This window comes from Barbatula barbatula, assembly GCF_947034865.1.
Source record: "Barbatula barbatula genome assembly, chromosome: 24".
Classification (NCBI taxonomy): Eukaryota; Metazoa; Chordata; class Actinopteri; order Cypriniformes; family Nemacheilidae; genus Barbatula; species Barbatula barbatula.
Window position 1 is genome coordinate 588,232 of NC_136787.1, and position 19,461 is coordinate 607,692.

The 19,461-nt window shown below is 40.2% G+C and overlaps 3 protein-coding genes across 3 annotated transcripts; 2 read left to right on the plus strand and 1 right to left on the minus strand.

Moving 5' to 3' along the window:
* Positions 1–836: 836 nt before the first annotated feature.
* On the minus strand, positions 837–2,851 carry hint1 (histidine triad nucleotide binding protein 1). Its single transcript, XM_079448985.1, has 3 exons — positions 2,666–2,851; positions 1,943–2,047; positions 837–1,375 (listed from the first exon to the last, which is right to left on the minus strand). The coding sequence occupies exons 1-3, from the start codon at positions 2,774–2,776 to the stop codon at positions 1,211–1,213; spliced, it is 381 nt and encodes a 126-aa protein (XP_079305111.1). The 5' UTR covers positions 2,777–2,851; the 3' UTR covers positions 837–1,210.
* Positions 2,532–6,254, plus strand: ubxn8 (UBX domain protein 8). Its single transcript, XM_079448984.1, has 8 exons — positions 2,532–3,191; positions 3,436–3,561; positions 3,641–3,714; positions 3,793–3,915; positions 4,997–5,125; positions 5,279–5,320; positions 5,555–5,629; positions 5,707–6,254. Exons 1-8 carry the CDS (start codon positions 3,110–3,112, stop codon positions 5,875–5,877), a joined length of 822 nt encoding a protein of 273 aa, XP_079305110.1. The 5' UTR covers positions 2,532–3,109; the 3' UTR covers positions 5,878–6,254.
* Positions 6,255–10,610: 4,356 nt separating this feature from the next.
* Positions 10,611–15,682, plus strand: ppp2cb (protein phosphatase 2, catalytic subunit, beta isozyme). The gene is made up of 7 exons (XM_079449033.1): positions 10,611–11,032; positions 13,821–14,030; positions 14,110–14,283; positions 14,359–14,448; positions 14,630–14,791; positions 14,871–14,989; positions 15,083–15,682. Exons 1-7 carry the CDS (start codon positions 10,931–10,933, stop codon positions 15,153–15,155), a joined length of 930 nt encoding a protein of 309 aa, XP_079305159.1. The 5' UTR covers positions 10,611–10,930; the 3' UTR covers positions 15,156–15,682.
* Positions 15,683–19,461: the final 3,779 nt, after the last annotated feature.

A 19,461-nucleotide genomic window follows, 5' to 3' on the forward strand; every position in this document is an offset into this window, starting at 1 on the left:
GCTGCGTTGTGACATAATGCCCTCGGTCACGGCGAGCTGGAGTGAATGCGCCATGCACGGCAGGCTGGGTAGATTGCTATCCCTCATGGCCCTTTCCATGTTCTTTGCATTATCCCGTAAAATAACATGCACTTTTTCCTTCCGGATTCCCCATGCTCGAAACATATCGCTGAATGCAGCAGCAATAGCCTCCGCGGTGTGTGATCCTGAAAACTCGAGTGTAGAACAACTTTTTGTAGTTCGAAGTTTTCATTAATGAACTGCGCAGTGAGGCTCAACATGGACATGGGACAAACACTCGCACTCCAAATGTCATTAGTGAAACCAATGGCTGTTATGTTGTCCTTCATAAGGCTTTCGACATATGTAAACACTGTTGGGTATAACTGCGGCAGGCAAACATCTGTGAAATATTTACGCCCTGGCATAGTGTAACGTGAATCTAAATAGGACACGAGTCGCCGAAAAACGATATGTCTTGCAGAAAAAATGCAAACATCAAATGAACGTCTCCCAGATGTATTTGAGCTGTCAGTGCTCACTTGTCTCTTATTGTATTTAAATGTTCCTTCTTTACACTTGTGCTGTGTTTAAAACCCCATAAAACTCTACTCGGCTACCGAAGGTTTTTCAGTTAATACTGGTTTTGTGTTTCTTTTTCAAATGGATTAATCGTAGGCCTAGTTAATCTGAGTTTAGGCAGCTCAGTCTTTGACTGAAAAAAAGCATTTTTTGTGAATAATTTTGGCAATATCACATCAAATGTGACAATCATTTGCACTGATGTTCACACTAGCCTACTTGAATCTAGAATTTGTTAAACCAAGAAGTTTGTTCTGAAATGTTTTAATGGTGTGCAAAATAGCACAGAATCACACTTATGAAATAGATCCACGGTTTGTTACACTAGAGTACTTGCTGAAATGTCTTTGTTCTTGTCAAAATTGCAAAAGGTGACACTTCCTGGTCTAAAATATCTGGGCTTTGAAAGTCTTTGTGAATAAAGTCACCGAATTTCAGAACAAGAACACCACACATGACACACTGAAAGTGAACATGAATACAGACTGCACATATGAGCTTTTCTGTTCATTTTATTGCTTCACCTTAAATTGACTTTTCTGTTTCTCCTTATTGACTGCTTAAAATGTACATGAACAATTATTTTGGTGCACAGCGTTCTGGCTAATAATGTTCTGAGACGGAGACGTTAACCAGGAGGCCAACCCATCTGACGGCCACCCAGGACATGAATGTGAACGTGATAAACAGATTGACCTCCGTCGGGACCCTCATTGACCACCAGCCGGTATCCTCTGGGTAATCCCACCTGCTCAGCACACTTCTTAGCAACAACCATCAGGTGTCCAAGCAACTGTATCCATACAATGAAACAAGTGTATACTTTCACAAAAACAATCTCATATATCCACAATGATTTCACTTTAGTGGTCTAGTTGCAGTATGTACTGTTAATGTCTGCAGGGTAGGGATGTTACGATTCACTATGAGTCGGTTGAAATCAATTTTAATCTGTGACAAACCATATCGGTTGAAATAAATGGCATTACATGTTTTGAACAGTAGGGGGTGATGTGTTTGGAAAGCGAGGATATGCTGTAGCGGTGGGCGGATTGTGTATAGCAGGTCGGGAGGATCAATTGATAAAAATAAACATTGATTTATTTAAACAGCTTACTGTTAGGTGACGTTAGAGCTCATATGCGCATCACTACAGTATATCCAGGTTGGCCAAACACAGCGCCTCCTGCTGTTCAAAACATGTATCGTGATTGATTTCAACCCATGTGGTTATCGCGGATTTATATCGATTTTTAACCGGCACACCGTGAATCATTATTTTCAACTGAATGGTAACAATAAGAGCCCTGTATCCCTGTGTCTTATGCTTCAACAGAATGAATGATTCACAGACACTCACCTCTTTATCCGCCTCCTCTAGTTTAGAGATCTGAGCGATGGGTTTTCTGGGGACCACCAGGAAGTGTGTGGGGGCCTGAGGGGCCACGTCATTGAAGGCGATGCACTATTACACAGACACACAAGAAACGTGTGAATAAAGCACTGAAACAAATAACTGTATGTTTCTACAAATACGTTTTCCATGCAGATTAAAGCCCTCGTGCAGGTGTAAGACAGACAGTCTTGAACTATAACAACACATCATTGATATATCCGCTATAGTAAATACTAAACTATACTTCAGTATTATTTCACATAAGTATTAAAGGAGTAGTTCATTTTCAAAATGACAAGTTACTGATGATCGAGCCACATATTTATGTTTATAAAGTAGCGCACTTTTGACTTTTCTTATGGTCTGGCTAGTCAACACCCTTATTCATCGCCTGGTGTCGTGTAAGTTTGTGCGATGACACCAACAGCCCTTCAAACACTTTCCTCAAAAGCCTCAGTTTGTTTTCAACAGAAGAAATAAACACACGTGACCGAGCGAATCATCGTGAAATGGTTATTTTGAAAACGATCTTCTCCCTCCGTTGCGTGTGCGCAGCTGCCATGTTTGATCTGACACATTAACACATTAACACATGCTTTTATCCCAGACGGATATTTGACAGAACCGAGCAGAGTCCCATCATGCAGCAGTGAACTTCACACATGTGCAGAAACATGACAGCAGCACCTGATCATCTTCATATATGATGTCTGCAGGAATCTCTTTACGGAGGATTTTGCCGAAGATCGTGTCACCGCCCGACTGCGCGCTCTGCGCACGCGACACTTCATCCGCCATGATTACAGCCGCAGACCTCGACAGCTGGCAATCATACACGTCACTCAATGCCCATTGGCTGAGAAGACACACTACGACAACAACCATTGGACAGATGATCTCTTTTCATAATAAAAGCCATAACCAAATTTGCAGCGCACGTGAATTTGATACAACACAGTCTGCACACAATAATTCCCATTATGATATACTGTAACAAGGTGTATCGGTAAACACAAGTCCAGTATAGAATTTACAGTTAATCTGAAATAATAATTAAAATCACATTCATGGGCTTTTTCTTTGTAAACTTGACTTTCGTGTTTATTTTCCGAGTTGTATTGTGCTGCTGACATGTCTAACAGTAACAGATATGTTGTGTTTTGTGTTTTACTGGCTGGAGTTTGCTTCATTTCATGGAAACGATCGTTGATAGGTAACAATATACTTTATTTAAGCGCTGAAAACGACACGGTTATCTTAAAACGCTTTGCTTAACAAGAGCGTTCATTATACGGACACTGTCACTTTAATACAGCAACGCTTCCTGGTTTAAAACCTTATATATTGTCCTCATGGAATCATTTACTGTATGAACATGAATACAGAAATAAATCAGAAAGCATTCCTGCCAAACGGACTGTAGTAGACTGTCTAATGATCCTTTACGGTGTTGTCAGGTGTTAAAGATGCTCTGATGCTGTCTGGACGTGGCCTCATACTGTTGGCCGTCTGTACATTGATGATCTACATGATCCAGAGATTAAAGTCCTTCTTCTCTCCAGTGTGTCAAGAACCTTCACCCAGTCTGTATATCTTTGACATTTTATTGAGCTTGTGTGTGTTTATAATGGTCTTTTTTATTGAAATGTGTCATCTTTGCAGGTCCATTACATGAAACCAGCAGACTGAAACAAGAACAAGCTAGAATAAATCAACAAAATAAACACAATGAAAAGGTAAGAGAATATACAGAAGTAAATGTAGGTCCGTGAATAACACATTTACCAAACAATACACTCACGTTGTCTTTGAAGACATCTGATTACGTGGAGGCCGTGATGAAGCCGAGGCAGAGTGTATTTCTTCAGCAGAAAATGGAGCGTTACCATCGCATGACAGGAGAGACGTGGAAACTCAGTCAGGGTTTTACTGTCGGGGTGAGAACACTGACATACATTTCACTGCATCTCTACCTGTGGGCATGTGTGTGTGTGTGTGTGTGTGTGTGTGTGTGTGTGTGGTGGGCGCCCAGCACTGGATGGGCACGATTACAATGTCTTCCAACCATGTACAATCTGTTAACGTGGGATCCATCAAATTACAACCCCTACAGCCTGTTACATCAAAATCAACAGTTGCTCAAATCTTAAATGGCTGCTGCTGTTATAAAGGACAGGATGTGGCCAGACACCATCGCCTGGTTGATCTGATTGTAAAGGATAACAATACATCAAAACAGTCAGATTGACCAACATACTGCTGTTGAATTGAACTGGTTGCATCCCAACACATTAGAGACTATTTTACCAACATTCCAAACACTCCTGACATTGTGAATGTAAATGAGGCTTTGAACTCTGTATTTGTCATTGAGGTTGGATGTTGTTTTGATCTGTGTTTGGGTTGAAAAGACAGTCATGGGTTGAAGCTTTTCAGCAACGTGATTTTTATTTGTTAATCACCTCAGTGTTTGGAAGTTTAGGTCATGTGCATAAGAATTGTAAAAAAGGGGTTCAGTCTTAGCCACTATAGGGAGTATGCAAATATAGAAATGTAGATGTTTTGTCTACTCTTGATTGCACGAGGTTATGAATATAAGCAGTGGGGATGTATGTCAGCTTCCCAAAGGTATTTAGATTCTGTTTTTGTAGCTTGTACTGTGGATCCAAATAAAAGGAAATGTGTGTTTAGATTGCAGGAAACCACCAATAAATGTTACTAGACTGAACTGTGATATTAAAGGGTCAGTCCAGCTAAACAAATCATAATTATGTCATCATTTATTCTCTCTCGGTTTATTATCCTTTATGTGTGTCTTTGGTGAAACACAAAAGAAGATATTTTGAGAAATGTATTTGTGTTCATACAATGGAAGTCACTGTAGTTCAGTGTTATTTGATTATTAACATTCTTAAAAATATCTTCTGTTGTGAAGAAGAAAAACTCAAAGGTTTGACATGACATGAGGATGATTAACAGTGAACTAAAACTTTAAATGGCTCTGTTTTATTGGTTCAGGAGGATGAGAGTAAAACGCATGATGATGTTGAAGTAGACGAGTCCCCTAATCAGAGAGCCAAAAGGAGGCGGAGACTGCAGACCGCTGCTCAAGTCCCTGTCCAACAGGACGGTCCCAAAGAGAAGAGGGTGAGACATACAGTCACGTACAACTTCATGAAATAATCCTTCAACATGTGATCACAAAACTAACATGAAGAGATGGGCACTGACAACTCTTATTCTTGAATGTCTACTGTAGGTCACATAAGCGATACATGTCATTTGTTTCTCTTGTTGAAGGTGATTGTTTTACCTGATGAGCCACAGCCGGACGCCAAGGGGGTGAATAATCCTTCTGCTTCCACAGCAATACATTTACATTTATGCATTTGGAAGACGCTTTTATCCAAAGCCATTTACATCGCTTTATACTACACAGTTTTTTGTTTCTAAGTATGTGCAATCCCCTGGGATCCAACCCACGACCTTGGCAGTGCTAGTGCCATGCTCTGACCACTGAGCTACGAAAGAAAGAAGTCCTCTTCTGTGATGATGTGTTTGTTTAATTCTCTGCAGATTGTCAAAATAGCCCTCAGATGTCCAAGCGGAAGAACAATCCACAGGAGATTCCTCAAAACCTGGAGCTCTTTGGTAAGTCATTCCTGACGTCTCCGAGCAGCGTTCACTGTAGAGAAGCTGGATATGTTCTTGTTATTTCTTCTCATCAGCTTCTTCTTGACTGGATGATGAAGTCTGGATATCCTCCTGCACTCTACGCGCTGTGCACGTCATACCCCAGAAAACCTCTGCTGACGGCTGCTGATGTGAGTCTGGAGGATGCTGGGATCCTCGTGGACACTGTACTGAATGTTGAAGAGAAAGATCCATCCACTACATAGACGCATACATTCCCTATAAAATTCTGTTACACGGAATGCAGTTAGCTGTGCTTTAAGATTTTATATTTATGTTGTTTTTCTGTACTTCATATACCATGCAGATAGTCTCATTTCCCAACAAATACCTGGATTAGGATGCGTTGTTGATAATTTCATGTTTATGCATTCAAATTGTAATTGGCAAAAGATCCATGTACTTGCTGTACAACTTTATATTTGTATTAATAAATATTTGTATTGATAAAAATACAGTAATTTGATTCATGGAAAACAAAGTTATTACATTATATACATAGTTTAAATTCTAAATATATAGTGTATTTTGGCTAATATACTACACTTGTAAGCTAATATAGGCTCTTTGAGTAATGTCTATTATAATGTTATGATCATTCGCTCTGCTACTTTACTATTATAATCAGAAAAAATTTATTGATCCCATTTTCTTGGCGCGGCGCGTTGAAATCAAGTCAACTTTATGGTAATGAGCTATGACGCGGTTCGGGGGCAACCAATCGGAACGTATAAATCCACCGCAAAGGGGCTGGAAAACCAGATTGCCTACCAGCTTTGGACCCTAAATTGACCTCGGTTGGTAATATATGTTTCGTAACTACAACGAGGAATAATAATCGTAATATTCGCTCTTTATTCCAGAGAGATGTAACCAGCATCCCTAATGTTGTACCTTATTGGTCTAATTTTGTTGACAACCTGAATTGGGGGAATATTTGGAACCTTCCTTACAAATACCTCCTTACGAATAAAATAAGAGAAGTCTCTTTCAAAATTATACATAGGTATTATCCTGCTAAGCAATATCTCCTTGGCCCGGTTTTTCAAAATGTTTAATCCGGATAAAATTGATCTGGAGTTAGTAATCCTTTTTTTGCGATCCATGATCACGTAATCCATTTTACTTTTGGAGCCAGTTTTTTAAAGCAACATCGGATTGGATCAATCTGATCCGGATAGGAACTTTTCAGGATCACCAAATCTGGATAACCAGTGCTGGATAACCAGTGCTCAAACAGGAAAGGAAATATTTACAGATATGTAAAGAGCAAAAAGTAGAATAGCCAGTGTGGGGTCAATATACATTTATTTTTATTTGAAATGAAAACACACGCTCATCTGAGACCTACAACACAAACACTGTACATTGAGGATATTTATAACAAGTATTAAGTATAGATATATTGAATTAAAATAAAAGACTTAATGTCAAATACTCCACAATAATTTCAGACTTCCTCATCTGATGTGGAGAGACCAGCTTGTCTGAGCGTAGCCTTTAGGAGGCGGATCTCAAGTCTGGCCTTGGTTTGCTGCAGTTTGGTCAGAGTCGGTTGTTCCTCTGCCAGAACGAGCAAACAAGGACGTTCAACAAGGGACGCAATAGTTAGACACTATTTCTGATTTGGATTTCAAAAATCAGTGATTGCCATTCTTTGCATTTTTTTGGTTATTCTGTAATCCTTGCATGCATCACTAATAAATATTCTACAAACAAAACTATTTTCGATTGTGATGAATATGTATATCAATTAGTGACAGAATAAAATTGATTGTTTTTGGTCAATTTTGACAGCTGTTTGGAGGCCAAACTCTTTCTACTTTGCTGTAGGCCTGAAAGGCTGAATACGTTAAAGCCTACGTAATCACTGTAGCCTGCCGGATGAACAAATAAAATTAAAACCTTATGAATAAATAGGATATCTTGTAAGATACTGCATGATCCAAATATAGTATTATTTGATACATTTTTAAAGTTTTCATTACATTTTGGGCATGAAATCCACGCTGTATCCACCCTTCTGATGGGATCAGTTTAATTCAGATATTTTGGATCAAAGTGATCCAAATCCTACAAAAAAGTTCAGAAAAACCCAAACTAAAGGTTTGATCCAGATCAAAACCAAGATTGGATTACGTGATCTAATCCGATTATGTAATCCGTTTTTTCTTTTGAAAAACACATTTTCAAGATTTGATCCAATCCGTTATCCAAAATCCTAGTGGATTACTTTTGAAAAACCGGGCCCAGGGCATTAAATAAGGGACCAAATCAAGGGGGACAGCTGCAGGGCTTGAACTAACTAATGAGGAGATGAGAGGGCGGGAACAGAGAAGAGTGTAGGGAAAGCCATAAGGGCCATAACTGCCTCTCCACACAAAACATGAGGTTCTGTCATGATCCGGCCACTAAACCAAGAGTAACATGACATAAGGCAAAATCATGACAACAAGTAGCGGGTCAGGACAATTAATTCAAATCTTGTTTATTGATCATGTATTAACCGTATGTGGTTCTATAACAAAAAATAAAACACAAACATGAATATATAGCATAATATTGCATCAAACATAATTCAACTAGTATTTACTTTTTAAACTATTGAACTGCACTGCAGTTTGACTTTGAACTGCTTTAAGCACTATATAGATGAACTCAAACACAAAGCACTGTCTATGCTGATATGCATGCGTTGTTCACGTGCACTGGTACGTGCTGCTAGACGTGTGCTGGTACAAATGGAGTCAACAACTCTGAACGCTTATGCATTGTTATACTATTAACAAGTAGTTGTGCTTAGAATTAGATACACACATAAAAACATAACATGAATGTTAATTGCCTCCAATAACATTTGACCGGCAATAGCATAGGCACATAACGGTATTAAATGTAATCAAATGTGTACTATAGCACCGAACGTGACAGTTACATGCAAACAACCAAACTGTTACTGGTATACATATTTCAGGTACTTACATCATGATGAACGCACACTATACAGACAATGTACACTTTGAAGGTTAAATCCACCTGTTTATTCGTTAAAGTGCATAGCTGAACTGTCCTACCGTCTGCTGTTTCCATATAGAGAGAATTGCGGAAAATCAGCAAAAACCTGACTTGCCGGGGAACCGTAAGGAACTGGAACTGTAACACAAAAGGTTCGGAGACGCAAGGAATAAAGATCCTTTATTGAAAGCAGATAATAAATTCCACCAGACGCCACAGTCTAGAGACGACCACGTAGCCCGGAGGGGAGAGGGCTCGACCCACCGGGACTACGGAAGAGCAGAAACACCACCTCGTGAGATCCAGGCCAGAAGCACCCTTGATACCTTGAGAGCCCGCGAGGAGAAGACTCGACCTGACCGGACTCTCAGGAGAAGTAGTAGACGATCCAATCCGGGAGATGCGGAAAACAGGAGGAGATTGCGCGGGGGGGAGAGCCTCGACCCGCCGGCTGGTTCCAGACGAGAGCCGATGACCACTTGGTGGAGGGATGACGGGAGTGAGAGCACAGCGCAGAGGTCTGAGACGCCAACGAGGACTGATGGGCGAACAGAACAAAACAATAAAAGCAAAAGAACTAGTTACTGAGGACTGAGAGAACTAAGATAACCAAGACTGAGGATGAAGAAAAGGATGAAGAGAAGGATGAAGAGGAGGATGAAGAGGAGGATGAAGAGAAGGATGAAGAGAAGGATGAGGAGAATGATGAAGAGAAGGATGAAGTGAAGGATGAAGAGAAGGATGAAGAGAAGGATGAAGAGAAGGATGAAGAGGAGGATGAAGAGGAGGATGAAGAGGAGGATGAAGAGAAGGATGAAGAGGAGGATGAAGAGGAGGATGAAGAGAAGGATGAAGAGAAGGATGAAGAGACGGATGAAGAGACGGATGAAGAGAAGGATGAAGTGAAGGATGAAGAGAATGATGAAGAGAAGGATGAAGAGAAGGATGAAGAGAAGGATGAAGAGGAGGATGAAGAGAAGGATGAAGAGGAGGATGAAGAGAAGGATGAAGTGAAGGATGAAGAGAAGGATGAAGTGAAGGATGAAGAGGAGGATGAAGAGAAGGATGAAGTGAAGGATGAAGAGGAGGATGAAGAGGAGGATGAAGTGAAGGATGAAGTGAAGGATGAAGTGAAGGATGAAGAGGAGGATGAAGAGAAGGATGAAGTGAAGGATGAAGAGGAGGATGAAGAGGAGGATGAAGAGGAGGATGAAGTGAAGGATGAAGTGAAGGATGAAGTGAAGGATGAAGTGAAGGATGAAGTGAAGGATGAAGAGGAGGATGAAGAGGAGGATGAAGTGAAGGATGAAGTGAAGGATGAAGAGAAGGATGAAGTGAAGGATGAAGTGAAGGATGAAGAGAATGATGAAGAGAAGGATGAAGAGGAGGATGAAGTGAAGGATGAAGAGGAGGATGAAGAGAATGATGAAGAGAAGGATGAAGAGGAGGATGAAGAGAAGGATGAAGAGAAGGATGAAGAGGAGGATGAAGAGAAGGATGAAGTGAAGGATGAAGAGAAGGATGAAGTGAAGGATGAAGTGAAGGATGAAGAGAATGATGAAGAGAAGGATGAAGAGGAGGATGAAGTGAAGGATGAAGAGGAGGATGAAGAGAAGGATGAAGAGGAGGATGAAGAGGAGGATGAAGAGGAGGATGAAGATGAGGATGAAGAGAAGGATGAAGAGGAGGATGAAGAGGAGGATGAAGAGAATGATGAAGAGAAGGATGAAGAGGAGGATGAAGAGGAGGATGAAGAGGAGGATGAAGAGGAGGATGAAGAGGAGGATGAAGAGGAGGATGAAGAGAATGATGAAGAGAAGGATGAAGAGGAGGATGAAGAGGAGGATGAAGAGAAGGATGAAGAGGAGGATGAAGAGGAGGATGAAGGCCCTTGATCTTTAGTCTTTACTGTTGTTGGTCCTCTTGGTCGCATGGGGCAGCACCTCGTGCAGTTGCGCGTGCGCCTGATTACGTCACCGGCAGCCATTACACGGCGCTTTCATGAGGAAGGTCGGAAGCTCGAGGGGCAAAATAAAATTGAGCGACAGATATCGCGTCAGATCTGCTTTATCACACGCGCGTGGACACGACCTGTTAGAGAATCGCGCGTTCAGCGATCTGATAGTTGTGTTGAAGAGCGGTGTTCGCGGTTAGATGCGCGTCGCGTCGGCCTTGCGCAGCGCGTGAGTGCGGTCGTAATAAGAGAAGTAGGCGCGAGAGAATCCGTGAAGAACCGCGCTCGTGATGGATGATAAAGCTTTTACTAAAGAGTTAGACCTGTGGGTCGAGCAGCTGAACGAATGCAAACAACTGAGCGAGAATCAAGTCCGGTCTCTCTGTGAGAAGGTAACGTATAGACTTCAACAAATGTCTTAAAGTTCATCTTATTGACATGAACTGCCTTGTCTTCTTGAAAAACAACAAGGAATTTCACACTAAATGCCGGAAACGAAACCGGTTTCGTGATGTCGTCATCATTCAAAATATGACTGTACCGTAGAGTTTAAAACATGACATAGCTCATAACATGTGCTTAAGGACATAGCTCATAACATGTTCATAATGACATAGCTCATAACATGTGCTTAAGGACATAGCTCATAACATGTTCATAATGACATAGCTCATAACATGTTCATAATGACATAGCTCATAACATGTTCTTAAGGACATAGCTCATAACATGTTCATAATGACATAGCTCATAACATGTTCTTAAGGACATAGCTCATAACATGTTCTTAAGGACATAGCTCATAACATGTTCTTAAGGACATAGCTCATAACATGTTCATAATGACATAGCTCATAACATGTTCTTAAGGACATAGCTCATAACATGTTCTTAAGGACATAGCTCATAACATGTTCATAATGACATAGCTCATAACATGTTCTTAAGGACATAGCTCATAACATGTTCTTAAGGACATAGCTCATAACATGTTCATAATGACATAGCTCATAACATGTTCTTAAGGACATAGCTCATAACATGTTCTTAAGGACATAGCTCATAACATGTTCATAATGACATAGCTCATAACATGTTCATAATGACATAGCTCATAACATGTTCATAATGACATAGCTCATAACATGTTCTTAAGGACATAGCTTATAACATGTTCTTAAGGACATAGCTCATAACATGTTCATAATGACATAGCTCATAACATGTTCTTAAGGACATAGCTCATAACATGTTCTTAAGGACATAGCTCATAACATGTTCATAATGACATAGCTCATAACATGTTCTTAAGGACATAGCTCATAACATGTTCTTAAGGACATAGCTCATAACATGTTCATAATGACATAGCTCATAACATGTTCATAATGACATAGCTCATAACATGTTCATAATGACATAGCTCATAACATGTTCATAATGACATAGCTCATAACATGTAATCATCTCATTTTCCACGATTGCTTCGTTTGTCAGTCACAGCAGTTTGATTTCCTAAAGCTCTGCTTGTTATTAGATTTGATGCATTTATAAAGTGCTGCTTTGCCAATGAGAGGTTATTAACATGTGACGCAAGCATCACATCCCAGAATACAGCTGATGTTTACCTGAAGGACATGATCATCATCATCATCATCACCACCACACCTGTCTGACATAATCATGACTCGCTTCATATTCACTTCTCTAACACAATCTTGAATTCTTTGCAGAAACAGTGAATATCAGAGACACACTTTATACAGGGGAATGACTATAATGTGTTGGATGACATCACACAATTTCTCTGTGAATAATGAAAGCTGGATTATTGTTCTTATAATGCTGTCATAAACTTTGCACAGTACAGATGCCAAATCGTGGATTTGCTTCATATCTTTTCAAGTGTAGTTTGAAGTAAAAAAATAAAGTTTGATTGATAGCTGAAGGTTATTAGCTTGATAAGGCGTCTTATTCATATTTGATTCATCTTTAAATATAGCTGGACTGCTTGTAGCCGAACTTTCATTCATCTTTCTGTGGACATGTCATGGGTTAGATACTCAAAATAACACACCAAGCCAATTCCACTTTAATGTTTGGATGATACATTTTGAGAATAAGTTCTTTACTTTTGTTGTCGCTTTCTTTCTTACATGCAACGGTTTACTCTCAAAGACATCATTTAGCTTCAAAAGAGTCATGTGACGTCATTTTATGATGTGTATTTATTCACTTTTCTATAGTTTTAGAAAAATGCTCAAATAAGAGATGAATATTTCTACGTTTTTCTCTTGTTCTTCACTTGACATGATTTTGAAAGAATGAAGTTTGTCCGGATGATGATGATGTGGTGTTCAAGGCATTTTGCTGAAGTAAATCCATCATAGCACTTGTACATGCATTAGTTCAGCTGCATGAGTCTGTTGTACACAGTCACCGTTTCAAAAAAGAGGAGAACTGTTTGTCTTTCTGGCGTGTGTTCAAAGGGACCGTGTTCGCTGAGGGTTCAAACATCTTTGTCTGTGATCAGATCTGTCAGACTGCAGTTCTTTCTCTGTATTAATAGTGATCATTCTGTATATTAAAGTAACCAATCATCTGGTCTCATTTAGGGTTCAAAAGAGGTACAAGGGAAACTGAAGCGCAGGTCTCCATGGAAACACACTTGTACGGTCTCCATGGTGACTGAGGTTGTTCTCACAGCAGACGCGTGTTTGATTTCAGTCACACAGATTGAGCATCACATAAGCTGAAATGTGTCTTGTTGTGTTGTGTCATTTTACATAGTAAGACATCAGCAGACACACACTCATGCTGTCATCCGGATCATTTCATAGCGGTCTCATAATATTCATATATCAAGTGTTCTAGATCTCTTCAACAATAATGTACATCCGGCTGCTTTGTATCTCACAATAAACCCAGTCAATGTGATCCGACGACTACCAAATAACTGGACATGATTTCAAACGTTTAAGTAGCTGAACTCTCTGTCAGGAAATACTCTCCTGAGAGTGAAAAATCTCCATCTTGGTGTGACGGCACAGCGTCTTGAGGTGGTGTTCAGGAGTTTTGAGTTTGTTCCTCTCATCAGGAATGCAGAACAGTATGAGGTGATGTTGATAGTTGTGTTTGGTTTGATTGAGAGAACAACACCAGCTGTTCTTGCACCTGCAGGCCAAAGAGATTCTGACGAAAGAGTCCAATGTGCAGGAGGTGCGCTGTCCCGTCACAGTGTGCGGCGATGTACACGGTCAGTTTCATGACCTGATGGAGCTCTTCAGAATCGGAGGGAAGTCACCGGACACAAACTATCTGTTCATGGGTGATTATGTGGACAGGGGCTATTACTCCGTGGAAACGGTCTCACTTCTGGTTGCACTGAAGGTAAGGTATACTGTAATGCAAACTTAGGGAAAGTTCTCAGAGCTTCAGAAATGTTTCATGTGGTCTCCGCCGCCGGCAGGTTCGATACCCAGAGCGCATCACGATATTGCGGGGGAATCACGAGAGCAGACAGATCACGCAGGTGTACGGCTTCTATGATGAGTGCTTGAGGAAATACGGCAACGCTAACGTCTGGAAATATTTCACAGATCTGTTCGACTACCTTCCCCTGACGGCGCTGGTGGATGGACAGGTAAATCACGCTAAACTAAGCGCGCTGGACACACATTTGGTGTCTGTGTGTTAATCTTACTATGTGTCCTGTCAGATCTTCTGTCTGCACGGCGGTCTGTCTCCGTCCATAGACACGCTGGATCACATTCGTGCTCTGGATCGTCTGCAGGAGGTTCCTCATGAGGTCAGAAACACATTCACAGCGCTGACACATCTGCTCTCTCTGAATGAAATGAGCTGGTACATTTTAGCTAAATATATGAAGAAACCCTTCTAACGTAAGACTAAATGTTGAATAATTGAAAAGTTGCTCTCAGAGGTTTATAGCTGAATTGAATAAAATGATGTGTGTGTGTGTGTGTTAGGGGCCGATGTGTGATCTGCTGTGGTCAGACCCTGACGATCGCGGTGGGTGGGGAATCTCTCCTCGAGGTGCGGGTTACACCTTCGGACAGGACATCTCTGAAACCTTCAACCACGCTAACGGTCTCACACTGGTCTCTCGTGCGCATCAGCTGGTCATGGAGGTGAGACACACAGTTCAGTGCTGTATAATACTATTCTTAAACTGCAGGAGAATAATCACAACCCTTTGTTTTCCGTCAGGGATACAACTGGTGTCACGATAGGAACGTTGTCACTATATTCAGTGCACCAAACTATTGCTATCGCTGCGGCAACCAGGCTGCTATTATGGAACTGGACGATACCCTTAAATATTCCTTGTAAGTTATATTTTACTACTTAAATGTCAACATTTACACGCTAAAGTCATTTCACCAAGCAGTTGTTTCTAAGTGAATGTCATTTTTTTTCAGCCTTCAGTTTGATCCGGCTCCTAGACGCGGAGAGCCCCACGTCACCCGCCGCACCCCAGACTACTTCCTGTAAGCGGCACTGGACATGTAAAAAAGCCACAGCTGACGTCTATTCATCTGATGTGTGTAAATATAAAGAGGGATATGTTTGACACAACAACACTAACAACGGACCAAAATGTGCCATACAAGCATTTAATGCCCAAATCCAGTCGCTCTGTCTCCGTACTGCTGCAGCGTGTCTCGTTTTAGCTTCTAGTGCAAATGCCTGCTGTATGTGATGAATAGACATATGTTCCCTTCCTTCTTCAATTGTTCATGACAGCTTTCTCTCTCTCACAATATCACTGGATTAAACCTCCTTTAAGTTGGCATTGCCACGCATGTGGAGTAGGGTAACATTTTATACAAGCGTACATACTTTTCATGCAAAAAAACTGTTGAGAAGGCACGACGAAAGTGACGGATGAGGACTTCATCTGACTGTCCTCTCTAATCTGAAACCTTTATTTTTCTTTTGTGTTGATGATAAAATGATAGCCTCCTCTTTGCTGTATTTGAACTAATAAAGTACTTTTAATCGCAAGATACTCCAAACCAAGCTGCTAGTTGTGCTTTTCTTTCCATGTGCTTATTCATATATGAGCAAGCAGTCGGTGGATGGGAATAAACAGGATTTCAAAGCAAAACATGGTGACCGAATGAAACCTCACCAGCACACACTTCTGAATAAAGTAGAAACATACTAAAGCTCTTTATCAAGTCTGTCGTGTAGTTTATATTTAAAACAAGAAAAAGAGCACGTTTAGGGTTCATGTGAAAATCAGGTTTTGAGCGAGTACACAAAAAATGAATAAAGTCTTGACTGGAACGCAGGTAAAGTAACCTGCAGTTTAATGACGGATGGAGATCGTGAGACAAAATACTGAATACAGACCGCCCCGCCAACTGCCTTATTTACAGAAAATGTATAACGTTAATGCACATCATCAGCAACGCAAACAATCTCAATCTCACGCATCATTTTTGTGTTTATGTCCTAGTACGCAAACAGGGACGCGTTGTGTATAAGTGTGCCACAGCAATAATCGACCCCTCCTCCATCTTGCTTCGGAACTAATGTGGTCGGAACTAAAGTTTACAGCGCTGCGTTCTCTGGAATCCTCTCAAGCGGTGGACTTATATATATTTTTAAAATCTTTATTAGATCTTAATGATACAAACAGTAAAATACACAAATAAAGTCATTAATACAAAACAACAAATAGCAGACAAGAGCAGAGGCAGGGGGAATTTCAAATGAAAACATTAAAGATAACTCAATGCTTTTAGCAGCTTTCTTATTCCTTGAATCATAAATGGATTTGATGTACTGTTCCGTCTCCTTACCAAAAGCAATAAAAGAAGGTTATGAATGACTAAATTTGGCTTTGTGAAAATGATATTTCCCTACAATGATCAAAAGATTAATTAGGTATATTTCTTTCTTTTTATTTTGGTTATCATGGAAACCAAACAGTACATTGTTCCAAAACAAAGCGATAAGTTTAATCGTAATGTATCGGGACAGGTCTTTCCAGAAAGTGATAGTGTAGGGACATTGCCATAACAGGTGTATCATTGTTTCTGGACATATTCCACATAAAGAACAATTAACACATATGTCAAGCTTAAACCTAAGGGCCCGGTTTTTCAAAAGTAATCCACTAGGATTTTGGATAACGGATTGGATCAAATCTTGAAAATGTGTTTTTCAAAAGAAAAAACGGATTACATAATCGGATTAGATCACGTAATCCAATCTTGGTTTTGATCTGGATCAAACCTTTAGTTTGGGTTTTTCTGAACTTTTTTGTAGGATTTGGATCACTTTGATCCAAAATATCTGAATTAAACTGATCCCATCAGAAGGGTGGATACAGCGTGGATTTCATGCCCAAAATGTAATGAAAACATTTTTAAAATGTATCAAATAATACTATATTTGGATCATGCAGTATCTTACAAGATATCCTATTTATTCATAAGGTTTTAATTTTATTTGTTCATCCGGCAGGCTACATTGATTGCGTAGGCTTTAACGTATTCAGCCTTTCAGGCCTACAGCAAAGTAGAAAGAGTTTGGCCTCCAAACAGCTGTCAAAATTGACCAAAAACAATCAATTTTATTCTGTCACTAATTGATATACATATTCATCACAATCGAAAATAGTTTTGTTTGTAGAATATTTATTAGTGATGCATGCAAGGATTACAGAATAACCAAAAAAATGCAAAGAATGGCAATCACTGATTTTTGAAATCCAAATCAGAAATAGTGTCTAACTATTGCGTCCCTTGTTGAACGTCCTTGTTTGCTCGTTCTGGCAGAGGAACAACCGACTCTGACCAAACTGCAGCAAACCAAGGCCAGACTTGAGATCCGCCTCCTAAAGGCTACGCTCAGACAAGCTGGTCTCTCCACATCAGATGAGGAAGTCTGAAATTATTGTGGAGTATTTGACATCAAGTCTTTTATTTTAATTCAATATATCTATACTTGCTATAAATATCCTCAATGTACAGTGTTTGTGTTGTAGGTCTCAGATGAGCGTGTGTTTTCATTTCAAATAAAAATAAATGTATATTGACCCCACACTGGCTATTCTACTTTTTGCTCTTTACATATCTGTAAATATTTCCTTTCCTGTTTGAGCACTGGTTATCCAGCACTGGTTATCCAGATTTGGTGATCCTGAAAAGTTCCTATCCGGATCAGATTGATCCAATCCGATGTTGCTTTAAAAAACTGGCTCCAAAAGTAAGATGGATTACGTGATCACGGATCGCAAAAAAAGGATTACTAACTCCAGATCAATTTTATCCGGATTAAACATTTTGAAAAACCGGGCCCTGGTTGTTTGGGGGTGTTACCTGTCACGACATGGTTTTGGACAGAACCCAGATGCAGGCAGACGAAGGTATAACAAAAAAACTTTATTAAATCAAACACCCGCAATGGGGAAAAACAAGAACAAAAACACACTAGCAAACAAACACTAGAAACAAACACCTCCCACGAGGGGGATAAAAACAAAACAAGAATCTTTAGGAAAGATAAATAATAAGTTCACAAACTGTAAACAGGAACCAGGTAATCCAATAACAGGTGATAACACCGTGCACGCAAGACATCAGTGTTGAGGACATGGACATGGACATGGACATGGACATGGACATGGACATGGACATGGACATGGACATGGACATGGACATGGACATGGACATGGACATGGACATGGACATGGACATGGACATGGACATGGACATGGACATGGACATGGACATGGACATGGACATGGACATGGACATGGACATGGACATGGACATGGACATGGACATGGACATGGACATGGACATGGACATGGACATAGACATAGATATAGATATAGATAATGCACCGACACTGAACAGGGAAACTAAGACTATATAAAGGGAGACACTAACGAGGAGTGATTACATGGGGAGAGCGGTGACAGCTGATGGGAATGAAACCCTAACGAGGTGAATTACAAAACAGACGATGGGAATGAAACCCTAATGAAATTACAGGAGATAGGAGGGTGGGGCTGAGAGACATAACAGGAAGACACGTGGCATCAAGTAACCACATAAAGCCACATGTCTCCACACATAACACAACAGAAACCCGAAAGACGTGGCAATGTCATGACTCTGCCCAGGGAGCTAGAAAGCTCGAGACAGGAAGGACAGAGTCCTAACAGTTACCCTTGCCACCCCCGGCTTGTTTTGTCACTAGTCTAGTCTAGTCTAGTCTAGTCTAGTCTAGTCTAGTTCCTGTTAACCTTTACGTTCTTATCCTTGTCCTGTTATTTTACCCCCTTGCAGGTTTTTGTTTTGTTTTTTGTTTTATTTAAATAAATCTTTTGTTAACCCATCACCCGCTGTCTGCACTTGGGTCCTCTGTCCATGTTCATGCACCATTTCCTGAACTAGCAATATAAATGAAAAAAATTACATACGTATTTGACCACTACACTTCTTGATTGGTATTAGGTTGTGAAGAGATTTCCAACCAGTATGGCACTTTTTTTTTTAACAGAATCTTACATTATGCCTTAAAATATTAGCGGGTTTATCAGAGTAGGCCGACTCTTTTATTGTTTATGGATTATTTGTTAGGAATAAAAATTAACAAACATTTTGAGCATCATTTTGTTATTTACAAAGAAAATGTAAGATCTAATGTTAAAGATCAAAAATGTTGTCAAAAGTTTATTAGTTGGTGGAGAAAGTCTTCATCCCATACCGTATTTTCCCACTTACCCCAAAAAATGACATTTAGAACATTCTGTGGGCTGCAAAAGCTGAGCGAAGAT

What these genes read in the sequence shown, in the direction of transcription:
- hint1 (XM_079448985.1), bottom strand. Translation starts at nt 2,776, where the DNA reads ATGGCGGATGAAGTGTCGCGTGCGCAGAGCGCGCAGTCGGGCGGTGAC. An exon ending in TCATATATGAAGATGATCAG is followed by an intron (nt 2,048 to 2,665) that starts GTGCTGCTGTCA and finishes TCTGTGTAATAG; the next exon opens with TGCATCGCCTTCAATGACGT. An exon ending in TAGAGGAGGCGGATAAAGAG is followed by an intron (nt 1,376 to 1,942) that starts GTGAGTGTCTGT and finishes GTATGGATACAG; the next exon opens with TTGCTTGGACACCTGATGGT.
- ubxn8 (XM_079448984.1), top strand. Translation starts at nt 3,110, where the DNA reads ATGTCTAACAGTAACAGATATGTTGTGTTTTGTGTTTTACTGGCTGGA. An exon ending in GTGTCAAGAACCTTCACCCA is followed by an intron (nt 3,562 to 3,640) that starts GTCTGTATATCT and finishes TCATCTTTGCAG; the next exon opens with GTCCATTACATGAAACCAGC. An exon ending in ACGGTCCCAAAGAGAAGAGG is followed by an intron (nt 5,126 to 5,278) that starts GTGAGACATACA and finishes CTCTTGTTGAAG; the next exon opens with GTGATTGTTTTACCTGATGA.
- ppp2cb (XM_079449033.1), top strand. Translation starts at nt 10,931, where the DNA reads ATGGATGATAAAGCTTTTACTAAAGAGTTAGACCTGTGGGTCGAGCAG. An exon ending in TCCGGTCTCTCTGTGAGAAG is followed by an intron (nt 11,033 to 13,820) that starts GTAACGTATAGA and finishes TTGCACCTGCAG; the next exon opens with GCCAAAGAGATTCTGACGAA. An exon ending in GATACCCTTAAATATTCCTT is followed by an intron (nt 14,990 to 15,082) that starts GTAAGTTATATT and finishes ATTTTTTTTCAG; the next exon opens with CCTTCAGTTTGATCCGGCTC.